This window comes from Somniosus microcephalus, chromosome 7, assembly GCF_052327205.1.
Source record: "Somniosus microcephalus isolate GS21.2 chromosome 7, FLI_Smic_1.0, whole genome shotgun sequence".
Classification (NCBI taxonomy): Eukaryota; Metazoa; Chordata; class Chondrichthyes; order Squaliformes; family Somniosidae; genus Somniosus; species Somniosus microcephalus.
The window spans coordinates 18,515,704-18,531,652 of record NC_140993.1 but is presented as its reverse complement, the minus strand read 5'-3'; the positions used below and the strand labels follow the sequence as shown (position 1 = coordinate 18,531,652).

At 43.4% G+C, this 15,949-nt stretch overlaps 1 protein-coding gene across 2 annotated transcripts in view; it reads right to left on the bottom strand.

Moving 5' to 3' along the window:
- Positions 1 to 15,949, bottom strand: part of LOC147114545 (serine/threonine-protein kinase 3-like) — a 180,920-nt gene that overhangs the window by 144,009 nt on the left and 20,962 nt on the right. Inside the window, exons 3-5 of one of the 2 annotated variants that reach the window (XR_015078952.1) lie at positions 13,745 to 13,909; positions 9,107 to 9,274; positions 1,051 to 1,121 (exon numbers count right to left, since the gene is read on the bottom strand). Coding sequence is in view for 1 of the 2 variants with exons in the window: in XM_085992283.1 (XP_085848409.1) it covers positions 9,107 to 9,274; positions 13,745 to 13,843 (267 nt within the window). In the remaining variant the exon portion in view is untranslated. The remainder of the gene's footprint in view (positions 1 to 1,050; positions 1,122 to 9,106; positions 9,275 to 13,744; positions 13,910 to 15,949) is intronic. The other variant, XM_085992283.1, reaches the window with a different exon arrangement.

Below are 15,949 nucleotides of genomic sequence, written 5' to 3'. Positions count from 1 at the left end.
AAAGATCCACAGGTAGCAGCAAAGAATGAAATGATCAGTTGTCCATTAATTAGGAGATGCAAACTAAGAGATCTGCTAGATTGGTTAATGTGTAATACAATATACACTACAAAATAATTGGAAAATCCTAAAAGAATTCCACTTGCTACTCTTAACAGTTCTGAAATACTGGTGAAAAAATTGTCAAAAGACCTTAGAAACCTGGGCTGAAGGACACACTGCACAATGCATTCACGTTTTCTTTCCAACATATTATTAAAGAAGTGTGCAGTTTAAACCACGGCCATTGTAATTTAATTAGTATTCATTGAAGCAGAAGCATGACAATTCCCAATATGCCAATTTTAAAAGCTTAATCAGAGGAAATCACACAGCAAGCATGTTGAAAATTCAAAGAAGTCATTATTTTCTGTTTTGAATACAGAGATCCACAGTTTCCAGTCAGCACATTTCTAAAGAAAACAAGAAAGTTCGGTCAGAAACCCTCTGGTGTCTGGGAGATCTTTTACAGCATCGCCATAGCCAGAAAAGTTTGAATGAGATGCCAGCAACATCTAATATACAAACATCTCACGGCAATACTGAGTAACCTTTTAGCTTACTCATCATACTTCAGTAATTATTTGAACTGGCAAAAAAAATACACGGGTTGCAAGTGAAAATTTCAGGGAGAATTACAGCAATAATGTTTCACTTGTACTAAATTCATGTCGAGATTTAAGCCTTCAATTACAGTAATTCAGGGTCTTTGTGCCTTGAAATTTTGTTGTATTTATGGCTTGAATCGGTTCTTAAAACATGGTATATCTGTAGCAAAGTCTGACAGTGATGGGTAGCTAAGCTTGTTTTTACTGTATTTGCTATTTCCTGCCTAGTGAAACCCTTGTAGATAATGGTTCCATACAAGGTAAGTGTAGCTAACTGGGAAAACAGCGTACTGACAGTTCAGTTCCTTTGTGAATATGCCAACAGGCCTCGAGCAATATAGGACACAAGGCTATTCCAGTGTGCATTCTACTGTTACACAGTTTAGCATTAAAGACCACAAACCTTCAACTCGCTCCAGGAAAAGCACGAAAATTAGCCTGGACTTTCAGGCTTGCCTATGCCAATTGTATATCCTAATTATGACAAAATACAAAAACATTAACATTTTCACACTTTCTTATGAAGTCAGGTCAAATAACACTGGAAAAACACTGATTGGAAAAAACTGCAACTTGAATTTTTTAAATTTATTTTCTAACCGCAGCATCAGCTTAACAAATATTGGAAGATGATGTGTAGCAAATATCACTTTTCAAATAGTGGATTCAAAAACCACTTGTTGGCATCCTGAGACTTTATATCTAAGGATATATACATATTAATTATAACCGATACAAGTTTAATTGTAACTGATTAAAGTTGAATGATTTTCTTCTTTCAATATTAGGCAACATGAAGGCACATGGGTATCCAGCGCACAACACTCACTTATTACATGATTCTCAGCATTTTACTATCGCATCCCATTGTATTGCTACTCTCGCCACTGATCCAGGATAAAGCACTACAAAAATGCCATTTTTAAAGTGTTGGCAGATGTGTGACATCTCCATTTACAGACACGAACACGATCAAAATCACTTCTTAGCTGCTATTTGGTTAACGCATTCTGTACATAGCTTTCTAATTTAATCAAGTGTAATTACTTTGAATTAATTGCAATTTCTCATTTCTAATTTCTATTTTTGTAACCAATTCCAAGTCTTAACAATACAAAAAGTTAAACGTAGGCATTCTACTTGTCAGTTGTACTAATCATTCTGCAATTTCTTCGATTAAGGCCAAAATTCATTTCCAAAAAAAATTGCTTTTACCTTATAAGCATTTATCCGTTTACCCTCTTGCCACATATATGGATTCTAACTTATACTGCAGGGTCAACATAGCAAATTATTGCACGTCACATTTACTAGTGTTAATCTTTTCATATGATCTCAATTGTCAGTCTAATCATTTGGCACTCTGCCCCTCAAAAAGCTCTGAGACTCACTTGCCCTCCACACGCATCTCCAAACCTGGGCATTGGTTCACTGTTGCTACAAGCCGACTTCACTCTATCAACAAGTCAACTTCATCCCACCACAGGACCTCGGACTTCAACTTTGTACTCGCTCTTATTGTCTACTCCCTATCTTCTGCTTACAACCGGGACATATCTATCCCAATCTTTGACATGCCTATGTAACCTGATTTTCGCCAGCATCTATTCGCATGTGCCACACCGGACCAGAGTCTGTTAATTCTATTTCTTTCTCTTTCTCTTCTCTTTATCCCTCTTGTACCCTCATCTCCTGTTTCCTCCCTTTCCTGTTATCCAGTCATGCCTCCTTTCATTTCTCTCCCCTCAGGTACTTTTCCATCGCTAAATCCCAACCCCAACCCTTCACTATTCCTTTACCTTCCTACTCTCCTGCCACCATACCAGGCTTGACTTACACTTGAATAAGCCCAAAGGATCTCTGTATGGTTCTCTTGGCATTCTCTGAAGGGCCAATCGAGGGACTCGTCACTACCTCCGAAGCAGCAATCCCAACTGCCCCATTCTCTTCTCTTGCTGACCTTCCCATCCATCACACTCGCTGGAGGCTGATCTTACCAATCTATGTCCCGTCCCATTCATCCCTCGCACTGCTGACCCTGTGGACTCTGCCATCGGATCAGCTATCACCAGCCCTCTCCACATCTCCCTCCAGAATATCTGTTCACTCGCAAACAAGATCCTTGCCATTCATGACCTTATTGCGGATGATTGCATTGACATCATGGCTTTCACGGAAACTTGGCTCCCAGATGACTTTCCTACCCATATTCACAGCCATCCCCTCAACCTTGCCATCTCACAAGGCATATCTATTCCCATCATCTCAATCACAGGCAAAGCCATCAATGATCACTTCCTTGTATCCCTTGCCACTTTCATCCTCCTTTAAACCCCACTTCATTCTGCGTCCACCCCTGGAAAAAACTCTCCCTCAGGTCACTTATAATGGTGCTTTCAAACTCTCAACTGTCTAGCTTTTGGCCCTTCATTCGCCACAATACTTCTCCAGCTGTCCATCTGCTCAATCACTCCCTCAGCTTTTGATGCCCTTGTCCCCAGTACTGTAAAACCTTACTCTCTCCCACCCTGGTTTCTCTCTCTGGTACAGACCCCATCGCATCCCTTAAATCCAAAGGGCTCAGACTTGAACACATATAGTGCACAACTGGTTTAGCCATTCATCGCCAGATCTGGCTGGACCACAAAGTATTTACGGGCCCTGTTCTCTTCTGCCAAGATTGAGACCATCCATTCAAGTGTCTTTGCCAGCAGTGGTATAACCTCAGTCGGGAGGGAGTGGCCCTGGGAGTCCTCAACACTGAGGTCTCATGGCTTCAGATCAAGCATGAGCAAGGAAACCTCCTGCTGATTACCACCTACCACCCTCCCTCAGCTGATGAATCAGTACTCCTCCATGTTGAACACCACTTAGAAGAAGCACAGAGGGTAGCATAGGCACAGAATGTACTCTGGGTGGGGGACTTCAATGTCTATCACCAAGGGTGGCTCGGTAGCATCACTACTAACCAAGTCCTGAAGGACATAGCTGCCAGACTGGGCCTGCGGCAGGTGGTGAGAGAACCGACACGAGGGAAAAATTTACTTGACCTCGTCCTCACCAATCTACCGGTCGTAGATGTATCTGTCTATGACAGTATTGGTAGCAGTGATCACCGCACAGTCCTTGTGGAGACTAAGTCCCACCTTCAAACTGAGGACATCCTCTATCGTGTTATGTGGCACTACCACCATGCTAAATGGGATAGATTCAGAACAGATATAGCAGCTCAAAACTGGGCATTCATGAGGCGCTGTGGGCCAGCAGCAGCAGAATTGTATTCTACCACAATCTGTAACCTCATGGCCCGGCATATCCCTCACTCTACCATCACCATCAAGCCAGGGGACCAACCCTGGTTCAATGAGGAGCGTAGAAGAGCAAGTCAGGAGCAGCACCAGGAATACCTAAAAATGAGGTGCCAACCTGGGGAAGCTGCAGCACGGGACTAAACAGCGGAAGCAGCATGCTATAAAAAGAGCTAAGCGATCCCACAACCAATGGATCAGATCAAAGCTCTGTGGTCCTGCCATATCCAGTCGTGAATGGTAGTGGACAATTAAACAACTTATAGGAGGAAGAGGTTCCATGAATATCCCCTCCTCAATGATGGCGGAGCTCAGCACCCAAGTGCAAAAGACAAGGCTGAAGCGTTTGCAACCATCTTCAGCCAGAAGTGCCAAGTGGATGATCCATCTCGGCCTCCTCCTGAGGTCCCCACCATCACAGAAGCCAGTCTTCAGCTAATTCGATTCACTCCACATGATATCAAGAAACAGCTGAGCACACTGGATAAAGCAAAGGCTATGGGCCCCGACAACATCCCGGCTGTCATGCTGAAGACTTGTGCTCCAGAACTAGCTGCGCCTCTAGCCAAGCTGTTTCAAGCTACAACACTGGCATCTACCCAACAATGTGGAAAACTGCCCAGGTATGTCCTGTCCACAAAAAGCAGGACAAATCCAATCCAGACAATTACCGCCTCATCAGTCTACTCTCAATCATCAGCAAAGTGATGGAAGGTGTCGTCGAAAGTGCTATCAAGCAGCACTTACTCACCAATAACCTGCTCACCGATGCTCAGTTCGGGTTCCGCCAGGACCACTCGGCTCCAGATCTCATTACAGCCTTGGTCCAAACATGGACAAAGGAGTTGAATTCCAGAGGTGAGGTGAGAGTGACTGCCCTTGATATCAAGGCAGCATTTGACTGAGTGTAGCATCAAGGAGCCCTAATAGAATTGAAGTCAACGAGAATCAGGGGGAAAACTCTCCACTGATTGGAGTCATACCTAGCACAAAGGAAGATGGTTGTGGTTGTTGGAGGTCAATCATCCCAGCCCCAGGATATCGCTGCAGGAGTTCCTCAGGTCAGTGTCCTAGGCTCAACCATCTTCAACTGCTTCATCAATGACCTTCCCTCCATCATAAGGTCAGAAGTTGGGAGGTTTGCTGATGACTGCACAGTGTTCAGTTCCATTCGTAACTCCTCAGATAATGAAGCAGTCCATGCTCGCATGCAGCAAGACCTGGACGACATTCAGGCTTGGGCTGATAAATGGCAAGTAACATTCACGCCACACAAGTGCCAGGGAATGACTATCTCCAACAAGCGAGAGTCTAAACAACCGCCCCATGACATTCAACGGCATTACCATTGCCGAATCCCCCACCATCAACATCCTGGGGGTCACCATTGACCAGAAACTTAACTGGACCAGCCACATAAATACTGTGGCTGCAAGAGCAGGTCAGAGACTGGGTATTCTGCAGTGAGTGTCTCACCTCCTGTAGGATTTGCAAAATTTCCACATTCTCCCAAGGTTATTAATAAAAGGGACCCTATGGACAATTTAAAAAGGGTACCCAAAGATGGCGTCCGCACCTCGTGACCAAAAGCCTGTACGATTTTAAAAGCCTGAACTCTGCAGCTCAGAACAAGCAGCTTTGGGAAATCGAAACTTAAAATGCATTTCTGTGAAAAGGACTTTTGTGTTTGGAGGGCCAGACAGCTAAGCAAACAATTGAATATGCATTTTCGTTAAATTGGAACAGATCAACCCAGTTAGGCCTAAACAGGAGGCCATTAGTTTGTCCGCATAAATAATCGGAAACAGCTTAAGGAAACCATCGAGGCTGGACAGGCCGATTAAAATGCATTAATGACAATACAGCCCGGACATCAGGCCATTAGGTGCGATAAACGGCCATCTAAAAACAGTTATTTTAGATTGGTGCAATCATTTAAAACAGCCCACCAAAATTGAAACAATGGACTAACCTGATTTGGCACGCAGATAAGGGGCCATCGAAAGAAGTATAACTGTAGGCCCTTAGTAGCAATTGCTCTCTTGTCGCTCTGCTGGCTTTCTCCTCCTGACCCTGACCTCTCGTCTGGTCTTGGGCTACTGCCGCTCGCACTCGAGCCCTGGCCTCGTGGCGGGTTCTCTTCTCGCTCCCCGCATTAAGTTGCAACCAAGGACATCCATACCAATAGCAGGGGAAGAGAATGAGACCAGAGTCCAAAGTCACCCAGGACACCCGGGCCACGAGAGAGGGCAGAGGAACTGAGGCGAGACGAACCGAGACGAAGAGTAAGGTAGACCCGACAAGAGCAGAGAAGGGCAGCAGAAGACGTATTAATTAAAAAACCCGAGTGCCGAGTTGTCAGCTGATGCTTGGGGAAGAAAGTATCTGAGGACAGTGGGACTAAGTTGGTTGGGCGAACCCCGCAATTAAGCTGGCAAGCCCCTTGTTGAACACTAACGCAGGTGTCCACGCCACAACGAATATACTGGCGTTTGCCGCTTGGGTAGTAAAATCTAAACAGTGAAGGCAGTTAATCGTCTCATTGACGCAACGTTACCGCCGACGACCACCCGAGGGAGAAGAAGAAGAGAACCCATCGTGACGAGACGACGACGGCAGCTGAGGAGGAAAGGTGCGTCGCAGCAGCAGCTCCAGCACCCCGCCCTGAGACCACGTGGTGACGGAGTACCCCAAAGGACAGCAGCCCAAAATCGCGATTACTAAAACAAGAAGTTTTGCTTTGGATTGGTAAGCATGAATTCCTGGCCCCTCATAGCTTAATCTAGTTAGGTATAGGGGTGGGATAAGGATAAGGGGATTGTTAAAGTAGTTGTTTTTCCCTCGATGTGCCGTGTGTTCCCCATTCCCTGTATAAGTATAGTTGTAGTGTTATATGCCTGTAATTGTGTTCTCTACCAGTAATTTTTCTCATAAGACTGTGTTTTCGTTCCTGTTTTAATAAAAATCTTGGTTTAATAAAAATCTTGGTTTTCTTACACCGAACCACCTGTCTACTCGAGTTTTTCTGTATCGCCGCCTGTACCCAAGTCCGGTGTCTAGATCCCAGGAGCATGGGAGCGATTCGAACCACTCACCAACAGTCAGGGGTATAACTGACTGGGCACACGCGCCACCCCCTACACTCCTGACTCCCCAAAGCCTTTCCACCATCTACAAGACAGAAGGCAGGAGTGTGATGGAATACTCTCCATTCTACTGGATGAGTGCAGCTCCAACAACACTCAAGAATCTCAAACCCATTCAGGACAAAGCAGCCCGCTTTATTAGCTCCTCATCCACCACCTTAAACATTCACTCCCTCCACCACTGACACACCGTGGCGGCAGTGTGTACCATCTACAAGATGCACTGCAGCAGCTCGCCAAGGTTTTTTCGACAGCACCTCCCAAATGCGTGACCTCTACCACCTAGAAGGAGAAGGGCAGCAGGCGCATGGGAACACCACCACCTCCAAGTTCCCTTCCAAGTCACACACAATCCTGACTTGGAAATATATTGCCGTTCCTTCATCATTGCTGGGTCAAAATTCTGGAACTCCCTCCCTAACAGCACTGTGGGACTACCTTCACTTCACGGACTTCAGTGGTTCAAGGCGGTGGCTCACCACCACCTTCTCAACGGCAATTAGGGATGGGCAATAAATGCTGCCCTTATACTAAACAAATGGAACAGCATGTCAGAAGATGAGGATTCACAACCTAAAAAAATATCCAGCTGTCTTGTTTCGTACATCCTAAAATCTAGAGAAATTGGGTAGCACCATAGACAAGAATATTTCCTTTCCAATTTTGGAGTCAAACAAGAGTCGACTCTTTCTCAGAGCTATCAATTGTTCGAAGAGGATTTCCCAATAAACAAGTCTAGAGTGCAAAACTCCCCTTAGGTTCAGCACAGTTGCTATTAATGTACCAAGACATGACACAGAAAGAGAAAGCATGACAAGCAGAAAAGCACTGAAAGGGTGCAATACAGGGTGGGAGGGGATTGTTCTGATGTTAAATTTTAGCCACCATATTAGAACAATGTAGGAAAAGCACTGCCTTGTATTGGATCCATGCATTCCATATCCATCTCGAGAGAGAGCGAGCTCAAGCAGTCAGCATTTTCTACCCTCAATCTAATTAACACAACATAAATATATAATTTTGATTTTTCGAATTGGATTGTAGACAAGCATGGATGTGCACAGCTTCACGCCAGGATGGTAAATTTGCAACATGTTGAGAGCACAAGTGAAAGCATCTGCTTTCTCAAAAGCATTTAAAAAAAAGACTGACAAGTTTATAATGTGTCCAGGAGGCACAACAATTTATCCAAGTGCTTGTTAAACCCAGTTTGACACGCCACTGGAATTATACTCCAGAGTATCAAGCCCAAAGTATGAGATGGCCTCCCGTAGAGGGGGGGTCTCACACTGCTGCATTCCAGAGTCAGATGTAGACACAGCTGATCATCAACCTGAAAATGGCAGTGGAAGTAAAGTAAAGAACCACCATAGAATTTACAGCACAGAAACAGGCCATTCGGCCCCACAGACCCATGCCGGTGTTTATGCTCCACACGAGCCTCCTCCCACCCCTCTTCATCTAACCGTATCAGCATATCCTTCTAGTCTTTTCTCCCTCATGTACTTATCGAGCAACCACAATCCAAAAATTGTAAAAATATACAAATTCCAGGTATTAATCCAAAAGAATACGATAACAGTATTATTTCCCCAAAGACTGACAGTTGATTGTCATTCAAACTTCCTGATCACCTTAAAATCATGGATTTTTCAATGTAGGTAATAATACCCCAACAAAATAAAGCATCCTGATCACTGCCTCCCATTATACCCTCAACTGGAGAGGTAAATGGAGGGAAGTTACAAATGACTCAATTGCTAGATAACGTGCAAACATCAACAGTAGCAGTTGTGATTTCCAATAGCGCTAGCCTCATTTCTAAAATTAGATCTGATATTTCATTGTAAGCTATGTAAGTTTCCCTCACAAAATGGTATTATATCTGGTTTCCGTATTGTGTTCCATTATTAAAACCACTCCTTCAAATGTGCGTCACAAAACTGATATTGCCCCAAATTATATTTAGAATTGTCACAATGACTCTTATTATGCTGCCACTTACCCTCATTGGATGGATGTCTGCATAGGGCGGTTTGCCTTCTGCCATTTCAATTGCTGTGATTCCCAAAGACCAGATGTCTGCAACACAATTGTAGCCAATTTCTTGGATCACTTCTGGCGCCATCCAAAAAGGCGTTCCTATCACAGTGTTGCGTTTTGCCATTGTGTCCTGCAAGTCACATCACAATTACAGTTTTATTACTAACTGACAAAGTGCTTAGAAATCTCATTGCATTTTTAAACATTTTCTTTCCTGTATCAACTCCTGACTATTGTTGGTCAAATTTTCTTTTCTAATATGCAAAAGTAAAGTAATTAAAAGTAAAAGTACTGCACTATAAGAGGTCACACAATATGAAACTTGGCTTTCTCTTTTAAATGTACAGACAAATCATCTTATTTTATGTTGCTACATAAAAGAAAATAGCAAATAATTTCATCCAACGAGGGTTCCATCTGTCTTCTGCTGCAACTCTGGTGGGACACTGGCAGAATCCCTTGGGAGATGGTGGATATGACCATTTCCATTGTTACCCTGGGGCTTCAGCCAGTGTCCCACTGGAGTTATGGGAAGGAGATCGTTGGAATTTCAGCCCCATATGTTTCTTGTTCAGATGAGCCAATACAAATTATAGCTAATAGAGATCCAATTGCTGGGTCTCTACAGAAAAAACAAATAACTTGATTTTTTTTAAGCACATATACCTCAGAACTCCCATGGCTTTGCCCATTGTGAGCTGGACATGGTGCTATTTTGTAACAATAGTGATATTAATACCATGAATGGGAGACCATCAGGGCCACTGACCGACAGTGACTGAATAAGGTAAGTTCAGTTTTTATTGAATGCTGTTCTAGGATTTTTCAGTGAAAAGTGTAAATGAGTGCCTTTTAGTTTACATATATATTCCTCTATGTATTTAATTTTTATCCCTTACCAGTTTTAAAGTTGAGAATATACTGCAAGATTGCATGCAAAATGACAAATTAGACAACTTATTTAATAGTAATGGACTAGGAGAGTTGGGTGCAGCGGCATTGGCATGATACTTTGCTTTGGCCCTGGGCTTTGCCAGAACTTGGGTGGGGGTTCTGAAGTTTGGCAGCACTGCAGCGTCTTCCATTTTTAAAAGTGTTCTTTTTAAAAAGATTCTTGTTCCATAACACGTAGACTTAAAACAACCCTCCAATTGTACACCAGAGCAATATGCTCAGAGTTCTAGTGCCTAACCTTGTTCACATTGAGCACCTCTCAATTTCCCTTCTATTTCTCTCTGATAATGACAAAGTGGTAAGAAAGAAATTTAGACTGGTACTGTATATTACTGCTCATTGTGGCAGCTTCCTGAAACATGCGTTTTGAGCTCACATCTTTCTGACTACTTCCCAGTTCAATTACCTTGCTTATTACATCTATCACAAAATTCAGAATGGATCTATCAAAAATAAACACAAAACACATAATAGGTATAACAGACGAGGTGGGATGCATTATCCATAGGGATGTAACCAGGCATCACCAAATCTAGCACTTTAGGGTGGATGGGCCCACTGTGGAAATGACATGTGTGGATTCAGGAGACACGCCAGAGCTAATTATTCAAATTTCATACTTTCCTTTATGCATTTTCACTGTTTATCCCATATTTTTCCTGTTTGTTGTAGAATCAAGTAAATACAAGGAAAAAGTATGTAGCCTCAACCACAGCTCTGGGAAAACAATTCAGCATGCCATTTTATAACAGCAATGAACAAATTTGGGAAATTTGTCTGACAGTAGATGTAATTTTGACTGCTCCCATAGGACATGCAACTTATATTTGGGCCCCATTCTGCAATCAGGAAACTCCTGCTCCTTTATTACTAGTATGTACACTGACTCAGTGCAGTCATCATCACCTGCTTGCCCTCACCCCCCTTCAATAATCATCTGCTTCCAATTGTAACTCATACAAGTAATTAGCTTCATCGATATGTACACAAATATGATAGGTACAATTCAGATGCACAGTATCAATAATTTAGGGACTGTGCAAGTATTTATATTCTGTATTGATGAAAGCTGAATTCATGGAAATAGTGTATTATATTAATACTGCTTTATAAATATTTGTATTGTTAGTTACTAAGAAAGTTTAAGGAATTTTAAAAAGTTATATATAAATAAAAACTTAAAACAATTCCAGCAGGGCTCCATAAGAACATAAGAATTAGGAGCAGGAGTTGGCCATTTGGCCCTTTGAGCCTGCTCCACCATTCAATGAGATCATGGCTGATCTTCCACCTCAACTCCACTTCCACAGCCCTCTGGAGTAGAGAATTCCAAAGACTCACACAAGTGAAGAAATTTCTCCTCATTCCAGTTCTAAATGGCTGACTCCAACGGGTGCTTCTGATTCACTGAATGCAACCTTTTATTTTTTGTGCTTATTAAGGTGAAAGATGTTACTGTAATTCTGTAATTTCTCCCACCCCCAACCCCCATCTCGCCCATGCCCTCTCGGAGATCATCTCTTCGACTAGAGCCACCTCCTGCTCTCTTTACCCCTTCCCTCATCTCTTGACCACTTAACATCCCCTCTTTGTTCCTCATGCTAGTTGATATTAATTATTCCCCAGTTCCCTTAAGCACTGTTTCTCTCCTGTTTAAAGCCACTGTCATCAACTCCTCTTCAATAACTGATCCTGGACACATCTGTCCTTTCCAACTGCAGCCACATTTCTAACCAATCGGTCCAGTCCAAGGTCCTTAAATGTGTTGTCACCTCCCAGTTTAGGGACCCCGAGCTTCCGGTCGCCTGTCACTTTAATTCACCGCCCCATTCCCACTCAGACCTCACTGTACTCGGCCTCTTGCATTGTTCCACGGAAGCTCAACGTAAACTCAAGGAACAGCACCTCATCTTCCGATTAGGCACTTTACAGCCTTCCGGACTCAACATCGAGTTCAACAATTTCAGATCATAACCTCGACCATTACATTTTTGCTTATATTTTATCCACATCTTTGTTTTGGGCCTTTCCCCCTCCCCCCACTTTCTTTTTTTTTTCTCTCCCACATGGCAGCTGTCTCTCATTCTGCCAGAACATTTCACACCTAATCTAGAGCCGTCTTTTGTCTCCACTAGTCCTATCACCATCTCGTCTCGTTTTGAATACCTCTTAATGTCTCTTCACTTCTTTTGTTCTCTCCCAGCCCTGCCTTTCGATCTATTTCATTTCCTTTCCAGTTTTGAAAAAGGGTTAGACCCGAAACGTCGACTCTATTTTCTCTCCACGGATGTTGCCTGGCCTGCTGAGTTTTTCCAGCATTTTCTGTTATTTCTTCAAGAGCTTCCTGTTCAAATCCCTCTGATCAGGCTTCCGCCTATCTCACAACACCAAGACGACCCTGGCAAAAGTCACAAAAGACATCCTCTGTGATGGTGTCCATGATGTGTTCTCTCTCACCGTTGCAGAATTTAATACTATGCCATCTTCCTTTATCACTTCTCCTCAGTTCTCTAGCTCCATAGAACTGACCCTACATGGATCCAATCCTACCTATCTGAATGTAACAAACACATATCCAGTAATGGCTTCTTTTCCCACCACTGTACCATCACCCTCAGAGTCCCCCAAGGATCTATCCTTCAGCTTCCTCTTACTCACCTGCAAGCTGCCCCTCAGTGATATCATCTGTCGGCAGTGTTAGCTTCCATGTGTATACTGATGATACCCAGCTCTACTTCTCTTGTCCCTACAATTACCTACATGCTGTCAGACTGCCTGCTCAATGTCAAGTCTCCACCAACTGACCATCAGAAAACTGAATCCATAATTTCTCCCCTCTGCTATTTTCTTTACACAGCAGGTCAGTCGGCATTTGTAAAAAGAAAAGACAAGGTTATGATATTTTGGGAGTGACATGAATCAGCCATTCATGAAAGAAAGACTTATGAAATAATACTGAGCAGCCTGCGGGTGGCGCTGTCCAGGGAGAGTATAAATACTCGGGCACGGGCCCAGCTTGCGCAGGTCTTTCTTAACAGGAACTAGTGAAGGACAGAACTAGACCTCCATGTTGTAAAACAGTTGATTAAAGCTTTGTTTAACGCTTAGACCAAGTGCCTAGTAGTTTTCTTACGTCAGGGAGTGTATGCTTCATCAGATCTACAGTTCTAATGAAGGATACATGCATGCAATGTCATTATCTGTAAAGAGAAATGTCAAGTTCTGAATAACTTGCTCTGTATTTCCAGCATTTTCTATTTTTATTTCAGGTTTTTTTTTTACTTTTTATAAATTGGAGATGGTTCAGGGAAGACAAAAAACTGACTGGCTTTTCAGCTCTAAGATTGTGGTTTCAATCCAGCCAAAACTATAGAAATGAAAGTTTACTGCCTGTAAAAGACATTTGGATACTCTCAGCCCAGCAGGTAGGGGGACACTGCATAAAATTGTCCCTAATTCTATTCTTATTGGTAATGTTGCTGAGAAAGGGCACTGGGTAATGTCACAGTGGCACAGTAAAACTTCCCTTTGAGGCTGGGAATGAATCACATTGTTAGTTTTGAGTAAAGGAAATTTTACTCTGCATCGAACCATGCCGTACCTGAACAACATCAACTATTTAAGTTTAATCTTATTGGTTACTTACCGTCAGCTGACCTGCAACACCAAAATCCGCAAGCTTTGCATGACCTTCTGTATTCAGTAGGATATTTCCAGCTTTGATGTCTCGGTGGATTTTTCTCATGAAGTGTAGATATTCCAGCCCTTTCAAGGTGGATTTAAGAATTGTTGCTATTTCATCTTCTATTAGCTATAATCAGAACATAGCACATGCTAAATGTTAGATCACAGCATTCAAATTCAATGCTATTTTAACATCTAAATACATACAGTAAATATTTAAATCCCCTACTACTCTAACTTTAGATACTTCTATTTTAATGAAACAAACATTGCCCCTTTCTGGCACCAGTATCTTGTACATTTTTCCATATTACCGCGTAAGGAACTTTAAAATGTATTTCTCATGGACACACTAACATCCAGTACCATAGTGCAGAGATACATGCAGATTTGAGTGCCACTCCATTTGGTTGCTGACCAGAGGGTTATCAACTGAAGAAGTTCCAAGCAGAAGCTGTGGAGACTTCTAATGGGGTAGTGGTGGGAGGGAGGGGAAACAACAAAAACATCGGTTACTGGAGTCATTCTTTGGATGTTCCCACCACCTCCTAGAAGGGGGCTATTGGTGACGGCCTGACAGCAGGCTATGTGTGCTCCATCAGACCCAGGACAACAAAGAAATACATTTTTAAAAAACTCTCACGAAATAAAAGGCTGAAAAATGCATCTTTCATTTACAAGATTTCAAACATAATTCTGAGATAGTTCTTCCAATGACTTGCAGCAACATTTTACAAACCCTAATGACCAAAGAGCAAACCTAGGATCTAGTTCTGGAAAATGAAGTGGGGCAAGTGGAGCATGTTTCAGTGGGAGAGCATTTTGGGAACAGTGATCATAATATTATCAGGTTTAGAATAAATGTAAGAAGTCACACAACACCAGGTTATAGTCCAACAGCTTTATTTGAAATCACAAGCTTTCGGAGCGCTGCTCCTTCATCAGGTGAAGTGGAGAGATGCATAAAAACACAGCTTATATAGTCAGAGAATAATGTCAGATGTTTACAGGTAATCTTTCTAACTGCCATTTATCGCACCTCGGTTAGAAAGATTACCTGTAAACATCTGACATTATTCTCTGACTATATAAGCTGTGTTTTTATGCATCTCTCCACTTCACCTGATGAAGGAACAGCGCTCCGAAAGCTTGTGATTTCAAATAAAGCTGTTGGACTATAACCTGGTGTTGTGTGACTTCTTACATTTGTCCACCCCAGTCCAACTCCGGCATCTCCACACCAGGTTTAGAATAGTTATGGAAAAGGACAAGGTACAATCAAGCGTAAAAATACTTAACTGGAGGAGGGCTAACTTCAGCGAGTTGAAAAGGGATCTGGCACAGGTAGATTCAAATCAAAAATTGGTTGGCAAAATTGAACAATGGGAGGCCTTCAATGAGGAGATGGTTCAGGTACAGAGTAGACGCATTCCTATGAGGGGGGAAAAGGAAGAGCATCCAAAGCTAGAGCTCCCTGAATGACTAAAGATATAGGCCTAGAAATTCAGTTGCTTGCGCCAGCCGTTAGCGCCTTAGGAAGAGTAGATGTCGGGCGCTAGGCGGGTAGCGCCCAGGCGCAGCGAGAACTGCGCCTCGCCCCAACTTCACTCGAGATTTAGCGCCGGCGCAAAGTCTTTGCGCGCGCTCAGCTGCGCGCGCAGATCATGACGTCATTTCCTCGTGCAACGCCCCTTGTGCGCCCCCAACCGGAACTTCAGTGGCAACGCCCCATTGTGCGCCTGGCGCCCCTAGCGACTGTTAAGTGGAACGGTGCTCAGCCGATGCGGGGCGCGGGGGGCGCAAATTAAAGGGCACTCCTCCTGCAATATAAAAGGCTGCCATTTCGCAGCACTCCCTCTTGCGAAACGGATCTTTGGAGAGAGACCAAGGTAGATAGCTTTCTGCTTTGGCCCACTCGGACAGGTACTTCTGGCTTCAGGCCACAGATTTCCACTAGTCTTTGCCTTCATTGACATCTCATTGTTTGCCAGAATATTATGGGGGCTGCAATGGGTGTCAACGCAGGCTTTCTCAATTACATCCAAAGGGCTCACAGACGCCGTGAGAGAGTGGCAGCCCTGGCTAGACGGAGAGGGGGCAACAGGCGTCGGCAAAGGAGGCCTTACCCACCCAGGGTATACCGCCAGCAGTTCTCCTATCTCAACAT